The following is a 25,474-nucleotide window of genomic DNA, read 5'->3' on the forward strand; positions in this document are numbered from 1 at the left end:
AAAACAACGAGAAGTAACGAAGGAGGAGACCAGCAGTAAAGGGACCTCGTCTTGGAGAGTTGCGAAAGACAGGGGCCTTAAGAAGACTTTGATAAAGCCGCCTTCAAACGCCATAGCAACTTCAAATTCATATGACGTTTTGGAGGACGAGTGCTGTGGAGAGACTGTGGATCGCGCAAAAGGGAAAGCAACGAAGAGAAAGGAAGCGCAGGCCCCTCAGAAAGTAAAGGAAGTACCTAAGCAAACATTAGTTGTGGGAGATTCCCAGATAAGGTATTTGGATAGAACGTTTTGTGCTAGAGATAGGGGGAACAGGTTAAGGGTTTGCTATCCCGGAGCTGGCATTGGTGATATTATAAACAACATGAATGATATTATGGCTGGTAATGGGAACAATCCCATTATTTGCATTAGCGTGGGAGGAAATGATGTTGGTCGAGTCAGGAGTGAGGAACTGATTCAGAGGTATAAAACAGCCATAGAGTTAGTTAGGAGCAAGGGAGGAATCCCGATCATATGTGGCATTCTTCCAAGAAAGGGAGTGGGAAATGAATGGATATCGAGGGCACTTGGTGTCAATTGCCGGCTGGAAAGATATTGCAAATCAAATGCAATATCTTTCATAGACAACTGGGAACACTTCTATGGAAGAAATGAAATGTATGCTCGTGATGGGGTGCATCTATCGAGAGCTGGGGTTGTTGCTGTTGCGAACTCGCTAGAAGAAGTGGTTAGAGGTGTTTGTTTGGGTTTAAACTGTTAGTAGATAGAGGTATGGGAATTGATTTGGAGGAAGGAGGTAATAAAAGTATGTGTTTGTGGGAGAAAGGAATTGGCAAAACGATCAGGGAAAGAGAAGGTCCGCAAAATAACAATTCACTTAGGGTATATTACACTAACAGTAGAAGTCTAAGAAATAAAATTAACGAATTAAATGCTCTTGTCTGCACAGAAAAAATAGATATTATTGCACTTACCGAAACGTGGATGAATGTAGAAAATAGAGAACTATTAGCTGAATATCAAATATATGGATTTAAACTATTTCACACAGATAGATATATTAGACGAGGAGGTGGAGTAGCCATATATGTTAGGGACAATTTGAAATGTAGTCTCAAAGAGGGAATCAAAACAGAGCCACACACAGAAACTATTTGGATTGAATTAAACGAAAAAGCTAATAATTTTATAATAGGAGTAATATATAGGCCACCAAATTTAGACAGAATGGAAGCAAAGCATCTATGGGATGAAATATCTAGAGCATCTAGATCTAACAGTATTTATGTCATGGGTGACTTTAATTTTAGCGGAATAAACTGGTTGAACAAAACAGGGAATAGTGAAGCAGAAGATTTTCTAGAATTAATTGACGATTGCTTTCTTACGCAACACATTAAGGAACCAACACGGGAAAATAATATTTTAGATTTAATGTTAACTAACAGGGAAACGCAAATTAATGACATCGAAATAGGGAGTGAGCTAGGGAGCAGTGATCACAATGAAATCAGATTTAGCATAGAATGGAATAGACCAGTAGGAGAAAATTCTGTTAAAGTGCCAGATTTTCGAAAAGCTGATTTTAATAGCCTAAGAAATTTTTTGGGTCAAATTGATTGGAAAGGCTTGGGTATGGGGTGTGGGCCGGTCTTGGAGCGAGACATGAACCCAGCGATAGGTGACTTAAATGGGGATTTCGATGTGGATTCAATATATAACTTATTTAAGAATATTCTAAACAAAGCACAGGAACGTAGTATACCATACAAATTGAATAGATCGTATACTAATGACCCAAAGTGGATAACAAAGAATTTGAAGAACCTTATAGGTAAAAAGAGAGCTTGGTACAAAAGGATTAAAAATGGGGAGGTCACTTTAGAACAGGAATTCGTACAACTGGTTAGAAATGTTAAAAAAGAGATAAGGAAAGCAAAAAGGAACTATGAAGTTCGCATAGCAGGGCAAGCAAAGACAAATCCTAAAGGGTTTTTTCAGTTATATCGTACTAAGACTAGGGAAAGGATAGGTCCATTAAAAACTGTGACAGGTCAAATAACAGATAGTGATGAAGAGATGAGTTGTATTTTTAATAAATATTTTGTATCTGTATTTACTAAAGAGGAACTTAACAATATGCCTTCAGCCGAACAAGTCTATGTGGGTGGGGACGAGGACAGGTTGACGAGTTTAGCAGTTACCAGGGAGGATGTTCTTAAACAAATAGTAAAACTCAAACCAAACAAATCCCCAGGGCCGGATGAAGTGTTTGCTAGGGTGCTTAAAGAATGCAAAGAGGAGCTTTGTGACCCACTGTCAACCATATTTAATAAATCAATAGAGTCAGGCAGAGTGCCAGAGTTTTGGAAAGTTGCTAATGTGATACCAGTTTTTAAGAAAGGAGATAGATCACTTGCGTCTAACTATCGACCAATTAGCCTAACGTCTATTGTGGGAAAGTTACTCGAATCTATAATAGCAAATAAAATTCGTCTTCATCTTGAAAAACATAAATTAATAATTGAGTCTCAACATGGTTTTATAAATGGCCGTTCATGTTTAACAAATTTGTTATCTTTTTATTCTAGCATTGTTGAGGCAGTTGATAGTGGTAAGGAGTGCGATGTTGTATACCTTGACTTTAGCAAAGCTTTTGATACAGTGCCACATGAAAGACTGATTAAAAAAATAGAGTCTCATGGTATTGGGGGTGCTATATTAAGCTGGATTAGGGCATGGCTATACCAAAGGAAACAGAGAGTTAGTATAAATGGAATCAAGTCAGAGTGGGAAAATGTTGTAAGTGGAGTGCCTCAAGGCTCTGTCCTGGGACCTCTGTTGTTTATAATATATATAAATGATTTAGATTCAGGTTTGAGTAGCAACATTTGCAAATTTGCCGATGATACGAAAATCGGTAGGGAAATTAATTCGGAGGAGGACTCACTATCACTTCAAGTTGATCTAGATAGGGTTTTGAAATGGTCAAAGGATTGGCAGATGCAGTTTAATGCTGATAAATGTAAAGTTCTGAGGTTAGGTAATGATGATAGAGTTACAAGATACGAGCTAGATGGTGTTGTGATTGCGAAGTCGGATTGCGAAAGGGATCTGGGAGTTATGATTAGTAAGAAATTAAAACAAAAGGATCAATGCATAAATGTTCGTAATAAGGCAAATCGGACACTTGGATTTATTAATCGCAGCGTTAGTAACAAGACACCTGGTGTGGTTCTCAAGCTATATCTTGCTCTAGTTAGGCCCCATTTAGATTATGCAGTTCAGTTTTGGTCGCCATATTATAGAATGGATATAAATTCACTTGAACGTGTCCAGCGTAGGATGACTAAGTTAATTCCCCAAATTAGAAATCTTTCATATGAAGAAAGATTAACAAAGCTTAAGTTGCATTCACTGGAAAGGCGAAGAGTTAGGGGTGACATGATAGAGGTTTACAAGTGGATGAATGGACATAACCGGGGGGATATTAATAGGGTATTAAAAGTATCAACACAGGACAGAACACGAAACAATGGATATAAATTGGATAAGTTTAGATTTAGGAAAGACTTGGGTAAATACTGGTTCAGTAACAGGGTTGTTGATTTGTGGAACCAATTGCCACGTAACATTGTGGAGGTGGGGTCCCTCGATTGTTTCAAGCACGGGTTGGACAAGTATATGAGTGGGATTGGGTGGTTATAGAATAGGAGCTGCCTCGTATGGGCCAATAGGCCTTCTGCAGTTACCTTTGTTCTTATGTTCTTATGTTATGTTAAAAGATGAAGCAGATCAGTGTAGCCTTTACACTGTCTTAGAAAACTTCACTCTTGGAATACTCAGTTGTGTGTCTATGTAAAAATAAAAATAAAATAAAATAAAATAAAATAAAATAAAATGTTTATTTAGGTAAGGTACATACATACAATAAATTTTTACAAAGATTGGTTGACTTATAGGTAGAGCTAGTACATACAATGCCTAAAGCTACTATTACGCAAAGCGTTTCGGGCATGATAAACTTAAATGACAAGCTTTATACTAATTGAGCATAATGAGTAGAATGAAAACAAGAAATGAAAATATAGCTGAAAAAGCAGCACAAATACAATTATGTCGACAAACAGCGCTCTTTAAAAAAAAAAAACAGACATTGGTTGACAATAGAGGGGTAAGGAAGGTTACAGGGAATTTATTTGGTATAGCTTCGTTTTTATCTTAAACTGGTTGAGAGAGGAACAGTCTTTAACATGGTTGGGAAGGTCATTCCACATTCTGGGCCCCTTGATTTGTAGAGCATTTCTAGTTTGATTAAGTCGTACTCTAGGAATATCAAAACTGTATTTATTTCTGGTGTGGTGCTCATGGGTTCTGTTACAACCTTCTATGAAGCTTTTGAGATCAGGATTGGCATTACAGTTTAGTGTTTTATATATGTATAATATACATGAGAGAATGTGCAGTGGCTTAATGTCTAACATATTCAGAGATTTGAGTAGGGGTACCGTATTACCGTACCATATGTATTAACACTCCCTTTCTTCCAAGAAAGGGAGTGGGAAATGAATGGATATCGAGGGCACTTGGTGTCAATTGCCGGCTGGAAAGATATTGCAAATCAAATGCAATATCTTTCATAGACAACTGGGAACACTTCTATGGAAGAAATGAAATGTATGCTCGTGATGGGGTGCATCTATCGAGAGCTGGGGTTGTTGCTGTTGCGAACTCGTTGGAAGAAGTGGTTAGAGGTGTTTGTTTGGGTTTAAACTGTTAGTAGATAGAGGTATGGGAATTGATTTGGAGGAAGGAGGTAATAAAAGTATGTGTTTGTGGGAGAAAGGAATTGGCAAAACGATCAGGGAAAGAGAAGGGCCTCAAAATAACAATTCACTTAGGGTATATTACACTAACAGTAGAAGTCTAAGAAATAAAACTAACGAATTAAATGCTCTTGTCTGCACAGAAAAAATAGATATTATTGCACTTACCGAAACGTGGATGAATGTAGAAAATAGAGAACTATTAGCTGAATATCAAATATATGGATTTAAACTATTTCACACAGATAGATATATTAGACGAGGAGGGGGAGTAGCCATATATGTTAGGGACAATTTGAAATGTAGTCTCAAAGAGGGAATCAAAACAGAGCCACACACAGAAACTATTTGGATAGAATTAAACGAAAAAGCTAATAATATTATAATAGGAGTAATATATAGGCCACCAAATTTAGACAGAATGGAAGCAAAGCACCTATGGGATGAAATATCTAGAGCATCTAGATCTAACAGTATTTATGTCATGGGTGACTTTAATTTTAGCGGAATAAACTGGTTGAACAAAACAGGGAATAGTGAAGCAGAAGATTTTCTAGAATTAATTGACGATTGCTTTCTTACGCAACACATTAAGGAACCAACACGGGAAAATAATATTTTAGATTTAGTGTTAACTAACAGGGAAACGCAAATTAATGACATCGAAATAGGGAGTGAGCTAGGGAACAGTGATCACAAAGAAATCAGATTTAGCATAGAATGGAATAGACCAGTAGGAGAAAATTCTGTTAAAGTGCCAGATTTTCGAAAAGCTGATTTTAATAGCCTAAGAAATTGTTTGGGTCAAATTGATTGGAAAGTCTTGGGTATGGGGTGTGGGCCGGTCTTGGAGCGAGACATGAACCCAGCGATAGGTGACTTAAATGGGGATTTCGATGTGGATTCAATATATAACTTATTTAAGAATATTCTAAACAAAGCACAGGAACGTAGTATACCATACAAATTGAATAGATCGAATACTAATGACCCAAAGTGGATAACAAAGAATTTGAAGAACCTTATAGGTAAAAAGAGAGCTTGGTACAAAAGGATTAAAAATGGGGAGGTCACTTTAGAACAGGAATTCGTACAACTGGTTAGAAATGTTAAAAAAGAGATAAGGAAAGCAAAAAGAAACTATGAAGTTCGCATAGCAGGGCAAGCAAAGACAAATCCTAAAGGGTTTTTTCAGTTATATCGTACTAAGATTTGGGAAAGGATAGGTCCATTAAAAACTGAGACAGGTCAAATAACAGATAGTGATGAAGAGATGAGTAGTATTTTTAATAAATATTTTGTATCTGTATTTACTAAAGAGGAACTTAACAATATGCCTTCAGCCGAACAAGTCTATGTGGGTGGGGACGAGGACAGGTTGACGAGTTTAACAGTTACCAGGGAGGATGTTCTTAAACAAATAGTAAAACTCAAACCAAACAAATCCCCAGGGCCGGATGAAGTGTTTGCCAGGGTGCTTAAAGAATGCAAAGAGGAGCTTTGTGACCCACTGTCAACCATATTTAATAAATCAATAGAGTCAGGCAGAGTGCCAGAGTTTTGGAAAGTTGCTAATGTGATACCAGTTTTTAAGAAAGGAGATAGATCACTTGCGTCTAACTATCGACCAATTAGCCTAACGTCTATTGTGGGAAAGTTACTCGAATCTATAATAGCAAATAAAATTCGTCTTCATCTTGAAAAACATAAATTAATAATTGAGTCGCAATATGGTTTTATAAATGGCCGTTCATGTTTAACAAATTTGTTATCTTTTTATTCTAGCATTGTTGAGGCAGTTGATAGTGGTAAGGATTGCGATGTTGTATACCTTGACTTTAGCAAAGCTTTTGATACAGTGCCACATGAAAGACTGATTAAAAAGGTAGAGTCTCATGGTATTGGGGGTGCTATATTAAGCTGGATTAGGGCATGGCTATACCAAAGGAAACAGAGAGTTAGTATAAATGGAATCAAGTCAGAGTGGGAAAATGTTGTAAGTGGAGTGCCTCAAGGCTCTGTCCTGGGACCTCTGTTGTTTATAATATATATAAATGATTTAGATTCAGGTTTGAGTAGCAACATGTGAAGGTCAGGTGAAGTCACAGTGAGAGGTTGTGTTAACCGGAGCTCCTGAGTGTTGTTATATTATCATAGCAATATGGAAGTTGTAGTGAAGGACCTGGTGACTCTAGTGGGAGCCCTGAGGACAGAGTTGGACTCTCTGCGGGAGGAGGTGCGTCAGCTTAAAAAACAACGAGAAGTAACGAAGGAGGAGACCAGCAGTAAAGGGACCTCGTCTTGGAGAGTTGCGAAAGACAGGGGCCTTAAGAAGACTTTGATAAAGCCGCCTTCAAACGCCATAGCAACTTCAAATTCATTTGACGTTTTGGAGGACGAGTGCTGTGGAGAGACTGTGGATCGCGCAAAAGGGAAAGCAACGAAGAGAAAGGAAGCGCAGGCCCCTCAGAAAGTAAAGGAAGTACCTAAGCAAACATTAGTTGTGGGAGATTCCCAGATAAGGTATTTGGATAGAACGTTTTGTGCTAGAGATAGGGGGAACAGGTTAAGGGTTTGCTATCCCGGAGCTGGCATTGGTGATATTATAAACAACATGAATGATATTATGGCTGGTAATGGGAACAATCCCATTATTTGCATTAGCGTGGGAGGAAATGATGTTGGTCGAGTCAGGAGTGAGGAACTGATTCAGAGGTATAAAACAGCCATAGAGTTAGTTAGGAGCAAGGGAGGAATCCCGATCATATGTGGCATTCTTCCAAGAAAGGGAGTGGGAAATGAATGGATATCGAGGGCACTTGGTGTCAATTGCCGGCTGGAAAGATATTGCAAATCAAATGCAATATCTTTCATAGACAACTGGGAACACTTCTATGGAAGAAATGAAATGTATGCTCGTGATGGGGTGCATCTATCGAGAGCTGGGGTTGTTGCTGTTGCGAACTCGCTAGAAGAAGTGGTTAGAGGTGTTTGTTTGGGTTTAAACTGTTAGTAGATAGAGGTATGGGAATTGATTTGGAGGAAGGAGGTAATAAAAGTATGTGTTTGTGGGAGAAAGGAATTGGCAAAACGATCAGGGAAAGAGAAGGTCCGCAAAATAACAATTCACTTAGGGTATATTACACTAACAGTAGAAGTCTAAGAAATAAAATTAACGAATTAAATGCTCTTGTCTGCACAGAAAAAATAGATATTATTGCACTTACCGAAACGTGGATGAATGTAGAAAATAGAGAACTATTAGCTGAATATCAAATATATGGATTTAAACTATTTCACACAGATAGATATATTAGACGAGGAGGTGGAGTAGCCATATATGTTAGGGACAATTTGAAATGTAGTCTCAAAGAGGGAATCAAAACAGAGCCACACACAGAAACTATTTGGATTGAATTAAACGAAAAAGCTAATAATTTTATAATAGGAGTAATATATAGGCCACCAAATTTAGACAGAATGGAAGCAAAGCATCTATGGGATGAAATATCTAGAGCATCTAGATCTAACAGTATTTATGTCATGGGTGACTTTAATTTTAGCGGAATAAACTGGTTGAACAAAACAGGGAATAGTGAAGCAGAAGATTTTCTAGAATTAATTGACGATTGCTTTCTTACGCAACACATTAAGGAACCAACACGGGAAAATAATATTTTAGATTTAATGTTAACTAACAGGGAAACGCAAATTAATGACATCGAAATAGGGAGTGAGCTAGGGAGCAGTGATCACAATGAAATCAGATTTAGCATAGAATGGAATAGACCAGTAGGAGAAAATTCTGTTAAAGTGCCAGATTTTCGAAAAGCTGATTTTAATAGCCTAAGAAATTTTTTGGGTCAAATTGATTGGAAAGGCTTGGGTATGGGGTGTGGGCCGGTCTTGGAGCGAGACATGAACCCAGCGATAGGTGACTTAAATGGGGATTTCGATGTGGATTCAATATATAACTTATTTAAGAATATTCTAAACAAAGCACAGGAACGTAGTATACCATACAAATTGAATAGATCGTATACTAATGACCCAAAGTGGATAACAAAGAATTTGAAGAACCTTATAGGTAAAAAGAGAGCTTGGTACAAAAGGATTAAAAATGGGGAGGTCACTTTAGAACAGGAATTCGTACAACTGGTTAGAAATGTTAAAAAAGAGATAAGGAAAGCAAAAAGGAACTATGAAGTTCGCATAGCAGGGCAAGCAAAGACAAATCCTAAAGGGTTTTTTCAGTTATATCGTACTAAGACTTAGGGAAAGGATAGGTCCATTAAAAACTGTGACAGGTCAAATAACAGATAGTGATGAAGAGATGAGTTAGTATTTTTAATAAATATTTTGTATCTGTATTTACTAAAGAGGAACTTAACAATATGCCTTCAGCCGAACAAGTCTATGTGGGTGGGGACGAGGACAGGTTGACGAGTTTAGCAGTTACCAGGGAGGATGTTCTTAAACAAATAGTAAAACTCAAACCAAACAAATCCCCAGGGCCGGATGAAGTGTTTGCTAGGGTGCTTAAAGAATGCAAAGAGGAGCTTTGTGACCCACTGTCAACCATATTTAATAAATCAATAGAGTCAGGCAGAGTGCCAGAGTTTTGGAAAGTTGCTAATGTGATACCAGTTTTTAAGAAAGGAGATAGATCACTTGCGTCTAACTATCGACCAATTAGCCTAACGTCTATTGTGGGAAAGTTACTCGAATCTATAATAGCAAATAAAATTCGTCTTCATCTTGAAAAACATAAATTAATAATTGAGTCTCAACATGGTTTTATAAATGGCCGTTCATGTTTAACAAATTTGTTATCTTTTTATTCTAGCATTGTTGAGGCAGTTGATAGTGGTAAGGAGTGCGATGTTGTATACCTTGACTTTAGCAAAGCTTTTGATACAGTGCCACATGAAAGACTGATTAAAAAAATAGAGTCTCATGGTATTGGGGGTGCTATATTAAGCTGGATTAGGGCATGGCTATACCAAAGGAAACAGAGAGTTAGTATAAATGGAATCAAGTCAGAGTGGGAAAATGTTGTAAGTGGAGTGCCTCAAGGCTCTGTCCTGGGACCTCTGTTGTTTATAATATATATAAATGATTTAGATTCAGGTTTGAGTAGCAACATTTGCAAATTTGCCGATGATACGAAAATCGGTAGGGAAATTAATTCGGAGGAGGACTCACTATCACTTCAAGTTGATCTAGATAGGGTTTTGAAATGGTCAAAGGATTGGCAGATGCAGTTTAATGCTGATAAATGTAAAGTTCTGAGGTTAGGTAATGATGATAGAGTTACAAGATACGAGCTAGATGGTGTTGTGATTGCGAAGTCGGATTGCGAAAGGGATCTGGGAGTTATGATTAGTAAGAATTTAAAACAAAAGGATCAATGCATAAATGTTCGTAATAAGGCAAATCGGACACTTGGATTTATTAATCGCGGCGTTAGTAACAAGACACCTGGTGTGGTTCTCAAGCTATATCTTGCTCTAGTTAGGCCCCATTTAGATTATGCAGTTCAGTTTTGGTCGCCATATTATAGAATGGATATAAATTCACTTGAACGTGTCCAGCGTAGGATGACTAAGTTAATTCCCCAAATTAGAAATCTTTCATATGAAGAAAGATTAACAAAGCTTAAGTTGCATTCACTGGAAAGGCGAAGAGTTAGGGGTGACATGATAGAGGTTTACAAGTGGATGAATGGACATAACCGGGGGGATATTAATAGGGTATTAAAAGTATCAACACAGGACAGAACACGAAACAATGGATATAAATTGGATAAGTTTAGATTTAGGAAAGACTTGGGTAAATACTGGTTCAGTAACAGGGTTGTTGATTTGTGGAACCAATTGCCGCGTAACATTGTGGAGGTGGGGTCCCTCGATTGTTTCAAGCACGGGTTGGACAAGTATATGAGTGGGATTGGGTGGTTATAGAATAGGAGCTGCCTCGTATGGGCCAATAGGCCTTCTGCAGTTACCTTTGTTCTTATGTTCTTATGTTCTTATAGAGGTTTACAAGTGGGTGAATGGACATAACAAAGGGGATATTAATGGGGTATTGAAAGTATCAACACAAGACAGAACACGAAACAATGGGTATAAATTGGATAAGTTTAGATTTAGGAAAGACTTGGGTAAATACTGGTTCAGTAACAGGGTTGTTGATTTGTGGAACCAATTGCCGCGTAACATTGTGGAGGTGGGGTCCCTCGATTGTTTCAAGCGCGGGTTGGACAAGTATATGAGTGGGATTGGGTGGTTATAAATAGGAGCTGCCTCGTGTGGGCCAACAGGCCTTCTGCAGTTGCCTTTGTTCTTATGTTCTTATGTACTGAACGGGGTGAGAATAGCTTGAGCTACCTCATCCCTTTGTGTGTATTTTACCTCAATAAACTTATTTCAATTTCAATTTCAGAAGAATTGTTCATCCTCATCATGCAAAGCTTCATGCTAATTTGGACTACAATTCTATGTATCTGCCCCTGGAAAAAGTTGACTTTGGTTACGAATTTTCAACACTTCGGGTCACTAACAGACAAAACAATTTTATAACCCAGGAAAAGTTTCAAAATATTAAAGAAAGATGCGATAATTTTTTAATGAAAGCTTGCAAATAGCTTCTTTCTCGTATTCTAAGTAATGTTGAAACTTTAAAAAGGGTGAAAAATCTGTTACCTATCATATGCCTTAGCCACACACGGCCACCATTTTCAGAACTTCCATAAGTATTAGCTGACCAATCTAAGCTTAGTGAAATTGAAAGTCAGTGGCGCCTACTGTTAACCATTGACTGGTCCATCATTTGTGAGGGACAAATTCCAACATCTGGAGCGCCATTTTAGACCAAGACAAAAACTGTCAAGAACGCTGCTGGCGATCCCATACTGATTGACCTCGCTGAGTTTGCATTGAAAATATACAGCTTGCAAATCAGTAATGCCCTGGTTGAACGGATATTTTCAAGAGTAACGTCTGTGAAAACTAAACTGAGAAATCGAATGGGACTTGAGCTTTTGACATCAATCTTGACATCAATCTTTGACATCAATCTTGAGAATCAAAACATATCTTGAAGAAAATGTAACTTGTTGCTCGTCATTTGAATCACTCATGTCAATTCTTAAATATGTCTGCAATATACAAGAACGAGGTTGTGGATGCAGATCAAGATCTTGATAATCTTCAACTGTAAAGACGTGGAAGGACTCCACACCCATTAGGCTTCAAACAGTAAATATTGGTAAGTTATCCTATTATCATATTGGTTAAATATATTAACTATATATTTCAGTTTATTTCTCAGTTTAGTGAAGCATAATGGGTGTATATATATATATGTGCAGAGAAAATATTAATAAAACAATTAAAATCTCTAATGTACTCTATATATCAAAATAGATTACTTTAAAACCCGTATCAATCACTAAACAAAAAATTGGGCTACTCTTATGATACAAATTCACTACTTTTAGAGCGTCAGCTCTCTACTTTCAGCAACTTGACTCTGGCAACCTGGCGTGTTTAAAAGGCGGGCCACCAGACACTTGTCAACCACAACACACTGAGCCGCCCCGAGGGAAGGTTTACGCTGCACCAGTAATACTCTACTAGCCAACAGTACAAGTCCTCTCTTTCTACAGTAACGTTGAGTTGTGAGTGTTAGAAGATGTCAGTGATGGTGGTAGGTGTGAGGGCCGGGCGCGTAGTGTCAGCAGGAGCCAGACACAAGCACACACTCTCTGCAGGTAAGAACCTCTTATATCACCGTGTTGTTATCTGTTATAACTTACCTGTTCGTCCTTCTGTAAGTTGTGTATGTATAGGTGTGTCATTTTGCGTTATATCGTGCAAGGGGGACACAATGAGGTCATCCAAGGGTCGGTTAACACCAGCCTGACAACAAGAGAAGGTGACCCTGACCAACCTTGGGGACCGGATGGTCACGAGTTATTTCACATTACTCTGTATGATAAACATTGTGTGGTAGAAGAGTGGATTGTTTAGGTGCAGATTGTTCTAATGAGTCTAAATAGTTTAGTCTGAATTATGGTTGTACACTATATTAATGTTCTTGAGAGGAAGATAGCAAGGTGAAGGTAATGGTCAGATCGTACACACGTTTCAACAAACTAAACTTATTTTGGTTGACTTCCCGGCCCTTCCTCTTGGTGTCCCGGAGTCAGGGCCGGGAAGATTGATAGTTGAATCCATCATTTAACTTTCAGTGAATCATGGGTCCTGACTCAAAGGTGCTTTTTATCGATCTGCTGCAAGGTAATGTTAATTTGGTTGTCAAGATGAGCATTATTATTCCCACATGTAAGGTCCTGCATTTGTCTATATTAAAGAGCATTTGCCAGTCTTCTGATCATTTGTAGAGATCGTGTGGGTCTCTTTGTGAGGCTTCAATATAATTTGTTGATATTGAATTATATAAATTAATTTAGGAATTAATTTTTCTGCAAGCACATAAAAGGTAGAATGTAAAAGGAACATGCACGACTTTGTAAAAATTAGAAAGCATGTACCTGATTTTTTTTTAAATGTTAATAAAAATACAAATTACTGTATATGAATTATATATGTTGCTGAAAATTGCTGTAGTAAATGTTCCAAGTTGTGATCTTAAAATTATTCAGTAGCATTATAATCTCAATGTGTGCAAAAGAAGTGTTTACCTGTTTGCCGGAGACCCACTAACACTAATGGACTCGACAAGGACAGGAAGCCGGCGGCTTGTTCAAGGTCCTCTCCCCATTTGTCTATCTTTTCCATTTGTACTTTAAAAGTTAACATTTTTTGGAGTTTTGGCATTTATGGCTTTGGTGGGTAGGAGGTTCCATGCCTTAATAACCCTGCTGGTGAAAAAGCATCTCCCGTTCTCGGTCTTACATTGTGGCTTGTTGAGCTTGTAACCCTTGTTCCTTACATCTGACCTTTCGGAAAAAACAAATTTGCAGATCAACATCCTTCAAATTGTTTAGTATTTTAATCATCATGTCTCCAAGGGATGTTCATCCCTGGAAGACTTCAAGGTCTACCCTTGCTGTAAAACAGTTAACATTCACATTCTGTAATCCTTCTGAACCTGATAACAGCTTCTAAACTTCTTGCTGGCATTTTTCTCCCAACTGCTAGCAGTAAAATGAATTGAACACTTGTTCATTAAAGATTGATTGATTGATGATGATTAAGCCACCCAAAAGGTGGCACGGGCATGAATAGCCCGTAAGTGGTGGCCCTTTTGAGCCATTACCAGTATCAATAGATGATACTGGAGATCTGTGGAGGTACGACTGCACCCTGCGTGACGGGAGATGTCTCCCTCATTAAAAGAGGTGGCCCGTCAATATACTGCATGAAATGGACAAACAAATAACATAATAAAATAAAGAAAACTTGAACCAGCACTTGATCACAGATAACATAAATTGTAATAAATTAATCACTGTATACCAGACCTAAAATTGTCAGATTTATAACGCCCAGCAAAACAATCTACTTAACTTCAGCAGCTGAAACATCCTATCTCTCACAACTAACCACTCCACTGGTGGAGTCACTCCCCCTTACTAACTTGGAGAGGCACTCCTATGCAATTTCGCCAACCTATTGTATTCTAACAAAACGGTAATCCTTACTAACTCGGTGACACTGCCATACACTATTTGACAAAGTATTAAATACATTAATATGTTTATGATAATACTTCCTAAAAGAGTCAGGATTCTCGGCATCTGTATGCACACAATGTGTAATTTATTTACTAGGCTTCTGGTATTTGTGTAGAAGCAGTTTAAACACCTGACATTGTTCCTAGGGGCATGTAAGATTGCTCCTGCATACTATTATTCCATACATAGTATAGTTATTGTGCCTGCTTGTCGACAAATCTATAGGGTTAGGTCTGCCTGACTGGGTGAATCCTCTCCTCCATCCACTGTCATGATCACCTGCCCAATCCTTGTTTTTAACTTTGTCTGTACAGTACTTTGTCTGTACAGTACTTTGTCTGTACAGTACTTTGTCTGTACTGGCCTGTGTGTAACTCCTTTAGTTTGTCTCGGTTCTTTGTTCTTTTGCTGTTCAACTGTGAAGTCTGGGGATGTGTTTGGCCGAGAAGCTATTTGAACTGTAGGATAAAAATATAGGATGACATACTAGGCGAGGTAGCAAGATTCAAATTTTTTGGGCCAATTTGGAAAGTAGTAGTATGGTGGGTACTGTAAGAGTATAATGAATAGAAGAGAGGTATGAAAGGTGAAGAATATAATGAAAGTAGGAATGTTGTGGGGTAATATTCTACTCCCAGTTGTGACAAATGGAATTTAAACTTTCTTATGGATAGGGGTAGTGCTAAAGACTACAAGCTATGGTAATTATGATTTTGAGAGTTGGCTGGTATAAGCATGTGGCATGGTTATGGTAGTGAAGTAGAGTATAACATGGTGTGGGGGGGGGATGAATTGTGGAGCAAGTGAAGTGCAATACACCGTGGTGGTAAGAACATGGTAAAATACCTTAGGATCATTTACCAATGGTAAATAAGGGTGAAATATGGTAAAGGATTATACAGTAGGCAGGCGACAGTTGTTTAGAAGGGAACAGTGGAAAGGTTTATGGAAAAAAAAGGGCAGAGACCTTTAATAGAGTGAAAGGTTTGAGGAACTTCTGCTAGCATGCTCTAGCAGAAGTTCCTGGATAGGGTTTCGGGAATTCTTCTACTCCCCGAGCCAGGCCTGGGGCCAGGCTCTAGATGTGTGCAGCATTTATTAGTCAGGTTAAGCTTTAATGGGTCTGGCAAAAAAAATGAACGAGTATGGCTTTAAGGGGACCACGACAATCCATTATATTTTCTAACATATACCCATCATATAATAAATGTTTGTGCAAAGAATGAGTGTCTATACATCTAGTGGGATGTAACATTGAAGATTTCCTTTACCAGAACAACAGCAGCAACCACCACAGCAAAAGATGCATCAGGCAGCGAGTGGAATGACCAGTTTTCAACCATCACACATACCCATGCCAGCAAACGTAGAGGAGCTTCAGGCGTCGGAAAAGGTACAGTATGTTGAAGACATGGGAGAATTAAAGGGTGTCATTCAATTAACTCGACAGATGTGAGAAGTACTGTATTTATAAAGACTACCCTATAAAAAGGATTACAATAGTTAATAGTATAAAAGATTGGCTAGTTTCTTTCAGCCATGTATGATTTTATAATATTGTTGAGAACTTTATAAAATAATCCACCTACTGAATTTCTTCTCCAAAATGCACATTTCTAAATGAAAGAAATTTGAATTGAAGTTTATTGAATCGAGAATATATAAAAATATGCCCGGTAACCACCCAATTTTCACATTGAACATTTGAAGGTACAGATTGACTTGGTAATTGGGGTTGTTCTGTATGTAATTTAAAATGCATCTTTGCACAGGAACACACCCTATTGGCCTTTTTATACCCGTGTATCACTTCACAACATAAAGTACATTTGTGCTTGCCTATCAGTGCTTGGCTCTCTGACTACAAAGGGAATGCCCTGCCTACTAGCCTTGTTGTGCTGTACTTGTTGCATTATAGTTGAACAATGCTGACAATCGCATTCTTTGTCGAATCTGCTGTTAAAGTTGTGGATGGAGGTGGCTTCCACTTCATCTTCTATCTGTGCATTTCACTTGTTGACAACCTGTATGAGTATTTCCATGCACTTTTTATTTTTGTTTACCAGCTTAAACTTGTCCTCTAATGTATAGTTAGAAAGGCTTGGTACTTTCTCCTGATAATTACATAATTACCTTGTCCTATTTTTTCTCAATTTAAAGTGGCTATCATTGTTCACCTTGTTTATTCCCTTCAGTATCTTGTATGTTGTGATCATATCTCCTCTGTTTCTTTTGTCCTCCTGGGTTATGAGGTAAAGCTCCTTCAACATATTCTAGCTTAAGCATCTTGGCTCTGGAACTAATCTTTTGCAAACCTTGGCACTTTTTAAATTTTAGTTTTATATGACAAGGTGTGTATTTCAGGCCAATGCTGCATATTCCAGCAGCAAAAGCTGTGTAGATTGCTTTGAAATAGTCCTGATTTAGGTTTCTAAGCTACTTACTAGTGTTCACCAGCATCCCATATGCTACCAAAGCCACCCTACATTTGTGTGCCTCTGGTGATATTGTTGGACTCAAATTATATCCTCTCTCAAATCTTACTCGAATTCCTGTAGTTGCTTCCCATTTATGGTTATAAACATCTTCTGGTCTTTTCTCCTTTTCCCCATCCTCATTACCTTACACTTAGTGGATTGAACTCCATCAACTACCAGTATGTTTTCCCACTCCTGGAGTTTGTAAAGGTCCTGCAACATTTTGCAGTTCTCTATTATTACATTCCTCATTAGCTTTATAGAATCTGCAAATAGCAGCATATATGAGCACACACACTCTTGGGTAGCTCATTAATACAAGTTAAGGACAGTAGTGGTCCCAGGACCAAGCCTTGGGGGATCCTACTTATTATATTTCTCCTGCTGGAGACCTTGCCTCTTGACGTTTTGCCTTCTGTACTTCAGGTACTCCCTTACTTTGTTTAGTGCCTTCCCAATTACCCCAGCTGACATTTCCATCTTTTACGCCAGTCTTTTGTGTGGAACAACATCGAATGCTTTTGACAGTTTAGGAAAATGCATTCTACCCAGATTACATCTTTCCTGGGTAGATTTCAAATTCAATCAGGTTTGCTAGGCATGACTTCCTCCTCCTCAGTCCATGCTGACATTTTGTTACTAAAAGTTTAGTCTTTCCAGGTGCTCACTATTTTCTTCTCGATTAGTCTCCAGCACTTTATATTTACTTGTTATTGACACTGGTCTGTAATTTAGTACCTCCTGTCTGTCCCCATTCTTGTTGTGCATTTCCTAATGCCTGAAAATTTGATTTGTAATATATAACATTTAATTACTGTACAACAGTCATTGTTTATTTGTATACCAATCATGTCACTTGAGGCCTAGTCTCACTTAACTAGAGTAAATGTCAAAAGTAATAATAATTATTGTAACGTTTTGGTATAATGCAAGCCTAGCATTCCAAAGTATCATAAAGTCTTTGTTTTTCACTTGAGCAAACCTAATGACCAATCACTAAAATTTCATTCACATACCTACAAAGCCCATGAAGCTTGTATTAGTTTGACAACTACAGTATTAGTTGCCATTTCAGTCTTCAGGTTACTTTTTCATTAGAAAGCCAACTCTCTCCTTACTCCTCTAATTCTCTTACTCCTGCTTTAATACTTCCACTTTTTATTCTCATATGAACCTTGCACATTGAACATTTTTCTCACTTAACTTTTAACCTTCCATTCTCATGGTTTTAAACTTATTTCCTTTGCATTTAACGAGGACAGAAAATGCCTACTGCAATTTTTGTGCCCAGGCAGGTCAAAGCCCTAGGTTCAAGGGTAATTTTCGCATATGGAAAGGTATATGCTTTCTGATAATTTTATTATTCAGCAATAAATTGTAGGAGAGGGGGGAAAAATAGGTTTATGAATAACATAGGAACTGTGCTGTGCTGTAATTGAATAAAAGTACAGGTATTTGGTAATTTTCTTTCTCTTTTGCAGGCACGTTTCTCTCCTCGTCGCAACAGAGATGTTTCTTCACAGTTGAACCAAGTGGGCAGCTTGTTTAGCTCAGGGTTCATGGGCAACCAAGGGTCACAGAGTGCCTACAACCGTGGAACACTGCCTGTTGACTCTCACGTTGATGTTTATGATGCACGCATCACAGTTTCTTTGTCTTCGGTGAGTTTGATTTATACCTAAAGTAAGATCCTTATTGTATATAATAATCATTCCTTAGACACCACATAGAACTGAACCATGTAGTAAGTATTTATATTTGAAGAGTCCTTGTTTGAAAGTTTATTTTTGGGAAAGTTAAGAAAGTTATACACAACATAATGATGCAGTAAGGCATCTCTGTGAAGCTTTTTTTTGTTTTTTGATAAGTTATTTAAAATTCAAAAATATTTAAAGGATGAATACTACATGGTAAATTGGGCACCACTCCTCATTTCCTTAAATGTGAATATCCTTGTATTACTTTGGTACACCACAACCAGGCATATGCAAATACCTTTGGGAAAAGACCTATTTGGATGCAGACGAGTCAAAAGATTTGGGTGGTACTGGTTTAACATTTTTTTTAATTTAATATTCATAAATGTTCATGTACATTTATTGTACTTTAGTTTAGCTAATGAGCCATGCTAATTTAGGTTATAAAAACTACATAGTGGGAATCCATTATCTATATGGTGTAATGGAATGATGAGCAGGTGAACTGCATATCGCTTGCTACACAATTCTTGTGACCTTTGAGAGCATAGTGTAACAGATATTCTGAGTGGCAAAATGTATGCTCAGGAAAACAAAAAATACAATTAAACTAAGGTTTTCATACTGGTGATATGAAATGCCCAAGGGTAATTATTTATACTTGAGTGAAACATTAAGTATAAATGGTTAAGTATAGTGATACTTAACCTAAAAATGTGCATATGATGAATCCAGAAATGTGTCACAAAAAAATAAAATGCAGTTAGCCTGCAAAATTGGTCCTGGGTTCGATTCCTTGGCAGTGTGGTGTTTGGGCTCATTTTGGGAATTAGTGTTGGAGGTTGCATTCTGGGATATGTTAGTAGGGTTATATGGACTTTTACAAAAGTCAAACGGGTTTCTGTTCCCAATAATGTTAAATGGTGATTTTCCCTTACATTATTTAATATTTTACCTAATTATTATTTGTCTTTTACCATCTCTTAACTTAAATATAGACACTTGTTTCACACTGGTTCTGGTTGGAATACCTCCCACTTGCACAAATTTTGCACAGCATTGCATATTGATCTTGACCCACAAAAATTTCTCTAGCTTCTCGTGCATATTTCACTTCATACACTTCTTTCTTCACATAATCAAATCACTCCAGTTTATCACCTTCCCTTCACCTCTATGTATGACTCGATGCCCACAAGGCATTTGAGAGGAACAAACTTGTCTCTGAACACACCCACCAAGACATCCACATTGCCTTTTGAGCCTTGCACACCCCCACTTTCCAACCACTACTTTGCATCCATTCACCACTTGAATGAAGCATGAAATACTTGTTGACCAAACAATAGAAAGTGAAGGGATGACGACGTTTTGGTCCGTCCCGGACCATTCTCAAAGCGATTGTGATGAGGCAAAGGCAATAAATAGGCGAGAGAGAGGTGAGAAGAAAATCTTAGAGGAAGAAAAAGAAAGGTAAAAGTTATGAAAGGTAATGTGTAATAAAGGGGATAGGAATAGGAATGAGAAAGGGATCGTAAGAGAAAACATGGGACAGAAAAAGGAAAGAGAAAGATAAATGGAAGGGTAAGCTTACGTTAGGTCATGTTTGTTAAAACGTTTCCTTCACCACCTTCCCTCATCACAATAGACTTGAGAATGGTCCAGGACGGACCGAAACGTCGTCGTCCCTTCACCTTCTATTGTGTGGTCTGGTCAACATACTTTAGCCACGTTATTGTGACTCATCGCCTGCATAGAGAAAACTGTATTTTCATTCTGGTTTAATTAAAAAAAATTTTATCTTTTCAGGTGATGCAAGCAAATGTCCCCAAGCCTTATGGAATTTCAGGGAAGGCCCCAGTTCATCTAAACATGCTTGGTGGTCAGTGGGCCCAGGATGACAAGTATGTCTCTGGTGACCTCCTCGACCACCACCACTCTACCATCATCTTGAAGAAAAACCCAGGTACTGCCCTCATAACCTTTGGCAGTTTGGGACTCGGATCCCTCGTGAAGCGTGTTGCTCTGTTAAAACTGAGTGGACTTGATTATAGAGGTCTGGAGACTGTGTGTGGCAACAGTAGAATAGACTATTTAAACAGTCGACGGTTTTCTTCGTGTACTAACAATGTGTGTACCCCTGATCTGTGTACCCATATGTTGAGGTGAGAGATTGCCTTTGCACCCAGGCCTCATCTTCGGTGAAGGGCGCGAGATTTATCTTGCAGACAGTTTTTCATTTCGGTGCTTGACAAAAAGGGTGAAGCACATTACAAACCTCCAAAACTGTGCTGCAGGTAGTATGTCCTGTTGCTTTGCAATGTGTAGCAGCACCTTTGAACTGTGTAGTGCTCTTCCTGGGCAGTAGGCTTTCATGGCATTTTACTGTGTTCTGGTGCTTTATAGTGCATCTTGGAAACTCTCGTTACTTTTTTTTTTTCTCCTGCATTTCTGCAAGTTTTGTGTTTTCTTTCACTGGCTGGCTCTCTGCTGGTGCCTTCCTTCCCATCTCGCCTTCTTTTTTTCCTATGTCCCTAGTATTGTGGTGTTGGGCACTGGACATAGGTTCTCTTCTGGCCTCTTATAATTTGGTCCTCCCCTCTGTTCCCATTTGTTGCGTGTCGTGTGCATTACTGGATGACCTCTTTTGAATCTTGGCTTGTGTTGGTGGTAGAAACCTTATTTTAGTAACCATTTGACTTTAGTATTCAGTGTGGATCTGTTGGAATTTGAACGAGACTGCAAATTTGTGCATGCAAATTTGTGCATGCAAGTGTGTGCGCGCCCCAGTCTGTGTATCCCTATTCCATGAGGACGGTGCTGTGCATCATCTTGGATTGACTATGTACCAATGGGTGTCACGTTAAGTTTTCTCTGTTCCAGATTCTTCTCTTGGCCCTCCTTGGTGTCCCAACTTGGTTCCCTTCCTTGTCTTTCTCCTCGCTTAGGATTTTGGGTGTCTGTATCTTATGGCTTCCTGGGCAGTTTTCTGATCCTAGTGTTGTTTCTTGGCCAAATTGATTCACAGTACTATAGGGGAGTATGTTTTCATAGGTCTCTCTCTCTCTCTCTCTCTAAGTACATTATTTGTTCCTTTGCTTATTTTTTTCTTATGGCCTTGTCTGGTCAAGTGGCTTATTCTGACTGTTACTACATCCTATAATGGCACCTTGGTGGTGCCACTATGGCTTAGCTTTACCCCTCAATTTTTTATTTCTCCATTAATAAAATTTGTTAGCCACCTTCAGCTTTGGTTTCATCCAGGGACAACCTTACTTTCTTATGGCCAGTTCAGCCCTGGCTCCTGATTTCGGTGTGTGCCAGCTCCCATGTTCCTTATTTTTATTTCTTTACATGGCTCAGCAATTTATGCTCAACACCATTGCATCATATATAATTGCTTTGGTAGAGCTACATCTTGATTTTTGGCTAGATTTTTCTAGTTGTCTTTGAAGCTTGGCAGCCTTTTTAAAAAAGCAAATCATTGCTGTGTGCTGTTGATGCCCACTTGGGCATTTGATAACGTGCCTGTCCTTCGTCGTGGACAATTCAGATTCGTGCCTCTTTAGATGGTTAGTTTTTTCATTAGTACATTGTTCAAACTTTCAGGCAAGTACGTTTACTAGCTTTCTGGTCTTGGCTTGTTTTATCAGGAGATGCTTTTGTGCATTTCCTTCTTGTTTTATGCTTGGAATGAGAAGACTTTGTTCAGGCTCGATGCATTCAGTTAAAACCATGAACAGTTATCTTCAGGCTTCTCAGAGTACAGTACTGTACTACTTTTGAGCTCTTCCTGATACATTTTGATGACATGTGGCATTGTGTAAAAGGAATCCTTATGGGTGACACACACATTGGTTGAATTTTAGTGTAATGTTATGAAGTGAAGCTAAAGAATTTGATTTTATTTCAGTTTGTAAAGATATTGGTAAAAAAAAAAAAAGATTCTATGTATAGCATCAGTAAAACCACTTGTTCACCATCTACTTTAAAATAGTCTGTTAGCCGAGTTGTTGGTTCAGTGTGGTTCCACTGGCACACTGCTGCTTAGTGCTATATAAAATACATTGTGTACAAGATTGTGTGTAATATTATCTGACAGGCTACAACAGCAGAATTTAGAATGAATTAAAATTCTTAATATACTTGATGTACAGTATTTTCTCCATTTTTTTCCTTGTACTCCATACTTCAAAGCATAGACTTAGTCTGCCTTTCGTGCAAAATCTATTGTGTTAGAACATGTTAACGGTGGAGCTAGGCTGGGTGGCAGCTGTTTGTACTAGTCTTGACCTTAATATTGGATCTGTTTATTTAATTTATTTTGTCTTTATTTTCAGTGGAGTAGATATGACGGGGTTGATAAAGAGTTTAGGCATCAACATAGGAAGGGTGACCGAGGGAGCTGCTGCTGCTGTGGGTTGTGAAACTTCGGCCTCCATAGCAACTGCACCAGAGGAAGCTCTTGGCGAGGTTGCAGCCACAGAAAGTCTTCAACGGGGAGACGTGGCAGAGGCTGTTGCCGCTGAAGTAGCTGGTAGTGCTAACAGTGTAGAAGTGCCGTAGAGTTGAACACTGTGAGAGCAGCAGGGGCTGCCACATTTGTAGTGGCATATGCTGTGCATAAGGTGTTTGCTCCAGCACGTATAGCTATAACACTTACCGCCACTCCTTTTATTGTTAGACATCTACGAAAAATTGGATTTTTGAAACCACCCAAACCTAAAGCAAGTTAAGGCTTTAAAATTATAAATGCTGTTAAAAGCATTGGAATAATTCTTAATATTAATTTTTAGATTGAAATGGTCATTATTCTGATGAATTAGTGGGATATACAAAATATTGGCAAATTCTGTAGTCCTAAAATTGTAACAGTTGTAAACCTAATTTGCTCAAAAGATTTGCACATTAAATCTAAGGCTTATTGTCTCTTATTCATTAAAATAAGCCTTCATTACTTGATACACATGATGGCTTGCAGTACTATATAGGGTTTGTAATTTATAATTTTATATCAAACGTTCTCTTGAAGACATTTAGTGCTTGGTGATGGCTTGTAGCCTCTTGTTGCACAGACGTCCGTTGAATGAACTTTAGTGTGTACTAAATTGGGACCATGTTCAGAAGTTTCTGATGATTTGAATGTTTATTGATTGATCTCTGCTTCTGTGGGTGAGCACAGTTGTGTAATTTTCGCAAAGATTTATAATTTAGGCAATTTAAATTAAAATACTGTAATTATGAATTGTTTTATTTTGGTTACGAATTATTTCAGGGTTGTGCTGCAGTGTGGTTGTTTCTTTGATGCTATATAATACATGTAATACTGTACTATAATGAATGAATGAAAGAGATATTTACAGCTTGTATATAGTTTTTTATTTAAAATGTTAAATCTTTTCACTATTACACAGCTTTTTTGTTTCTTACTCAAGAGCCAATGCTTTTCAACCTGATGAAATTGAGAAAGGGGTAAATTTGTGATTGACTTTGAGCAAATCTGTGATGTATATAGCTCTAAATGTGGTACTTTTTGCTCTTTACACTTCTGCTGCTGCTGTACAGAGTAGACAGTGGGAGGCTGTATCGACTTGATTGACAGTCACATAAGATTAAGTAAGTAAGTAATTATCAAAAGAAGGCACCAAACCGGGAAGGCTATGTAGCACCATCAAATACGCAAAATAATCAGAGGGCGCTAAATATCACCAAGGATGCCAATACGAGAACAAAAACGCATAAGGCGAACGATATCAAAAGTATCCGAGTCACCAAGAATTCTATCGAGGGACAGGTGACCGCGAGGGGCGGTCGGAAAGCAAGACACACGCTCGTCCTGGAAGTCAGGACATTCAAGAAGGACATGCACGACCGTAAGAGGGACAATGCAACTAGGACAATAAGGAGCAGGGCGGTGCTCCATCAAGTGACCATGGGTTAAGCGAGTATGGCCAATACGCAACCTCGCTAGAGCTGTTTCCCACCGCCGGTTACGGTGGAAGGAGGACGGCCACGAGGAAACACAACATTTAAGAGTACGTAGCTTGTTACCAGTATAACTGGTTGAACAAAAACAGTATGAAACAGTATGTCCTGTTGCTTTGCAATGTGTAGCAGCACCTTTGAACTGTGTAGTGCTCTTCCTGGGCAGTAGGCTTTCATGGCATTTTACTGTGTTCTGGTGCTTTATAGTGCATCTTGGAAACTCTCGTTACTTTTTTTTTTCTCCTGCATTTCTGCAAGTTTTGTGTTTTCTTTCACTGGCTGGCTCTCTGCTGGTGCCTTCCTTCCCATCTCGCCTTCTTTTTTTCCTATGTCCCTAGTATTGTGGTGTTGGGCACTGGACATAGGTTCTCTTCTGGCCTCTTATAATTTGGTCCTCCCCTCTGTTCCCATTTGTTGCGTGTCGTGTGCATTACTGGATGACCTCTTTTGAATCTTGGCTTGTGTTGGTGGTAGAAACCTTATTTTAGTAACCATTTGACTTTAGTATTCAGTGTGGATCTGTTGGAATTTGAACGAGACTGCAAATTTGTGCATGCAAATTTGTGCATGCAAGTGTGTGCGCGCCCCAGTCTGTGTATCCCTATTCCATGAGGACGGTGCTGTGCATCATCTTGGATTGACTATGTACCAATGGGTGTCACGTTAAGTTTTCTCTGTTCCAGATTCTTCTCTTGGCCCTCCTTGGTGTCCCAACTTGGTTCCCTTCCTTGTCTTTCTCCTCGCTTAGGATTTTGGGTGTCTGTATCTTATGGCTTCCTGGGC

At 38.5% G+C, this 25,474-nt stretch overlaps 1 protein-coding gene and 1 long non-coding RNA gene across 2 annotated transcripts in view; one reads left to right on the forward strand and one right to left on the reverse strand.

Moving 5' to 3' along the window:
* Positions 1–25,474, reverse strand: part of LOC138359925 (uncharacterized) — a 386,355-nt gene that overhangs the window by 127,602 nt on the left and 233,279 nt on the right. The window lies entirely within an intron of this gene.
* LOC138359937 (uncharacterized) lies at positions 11,870–24,075 on the forward strand. The gene is made up of 6 exons (XM_069319806.1): positions 11,870–12,098; positions 12,331–12,603; positions 15,807–15,925; positions 18,491–18,670; positions 20,516–20,672; positions 23,047–24,075. Exons 2-6 carry the CDS (start codon positions 12,525–12,527, stop codon positions 23,052–23,054), a joined length of 543 nt encoding a protein of 180 aa, XP_069175907.1. The 5' UTR covers positions 11,870–12,098; positions 12,331–12,524; the 3' UTR covers positions 23,055–24,075.

The sequence above is a fragment of the Procambarus clarkii genome, chromosome 94 (genome assembly GCF_040958095.1).
Source record: "Procambarus clarkii isolate CNS0578487 chromosome 94, FALCON_Pclarkii_2.0, whole genome shotgun sequence".
In the NCBI taxonomy this organism is placed as follows: domain Eukaryota; kingdom Metazoa; phylum Arthropoda; class Malacostraca; order Decapoda; family Cambaridae; genus Procambarus; species Procambarus clarkii.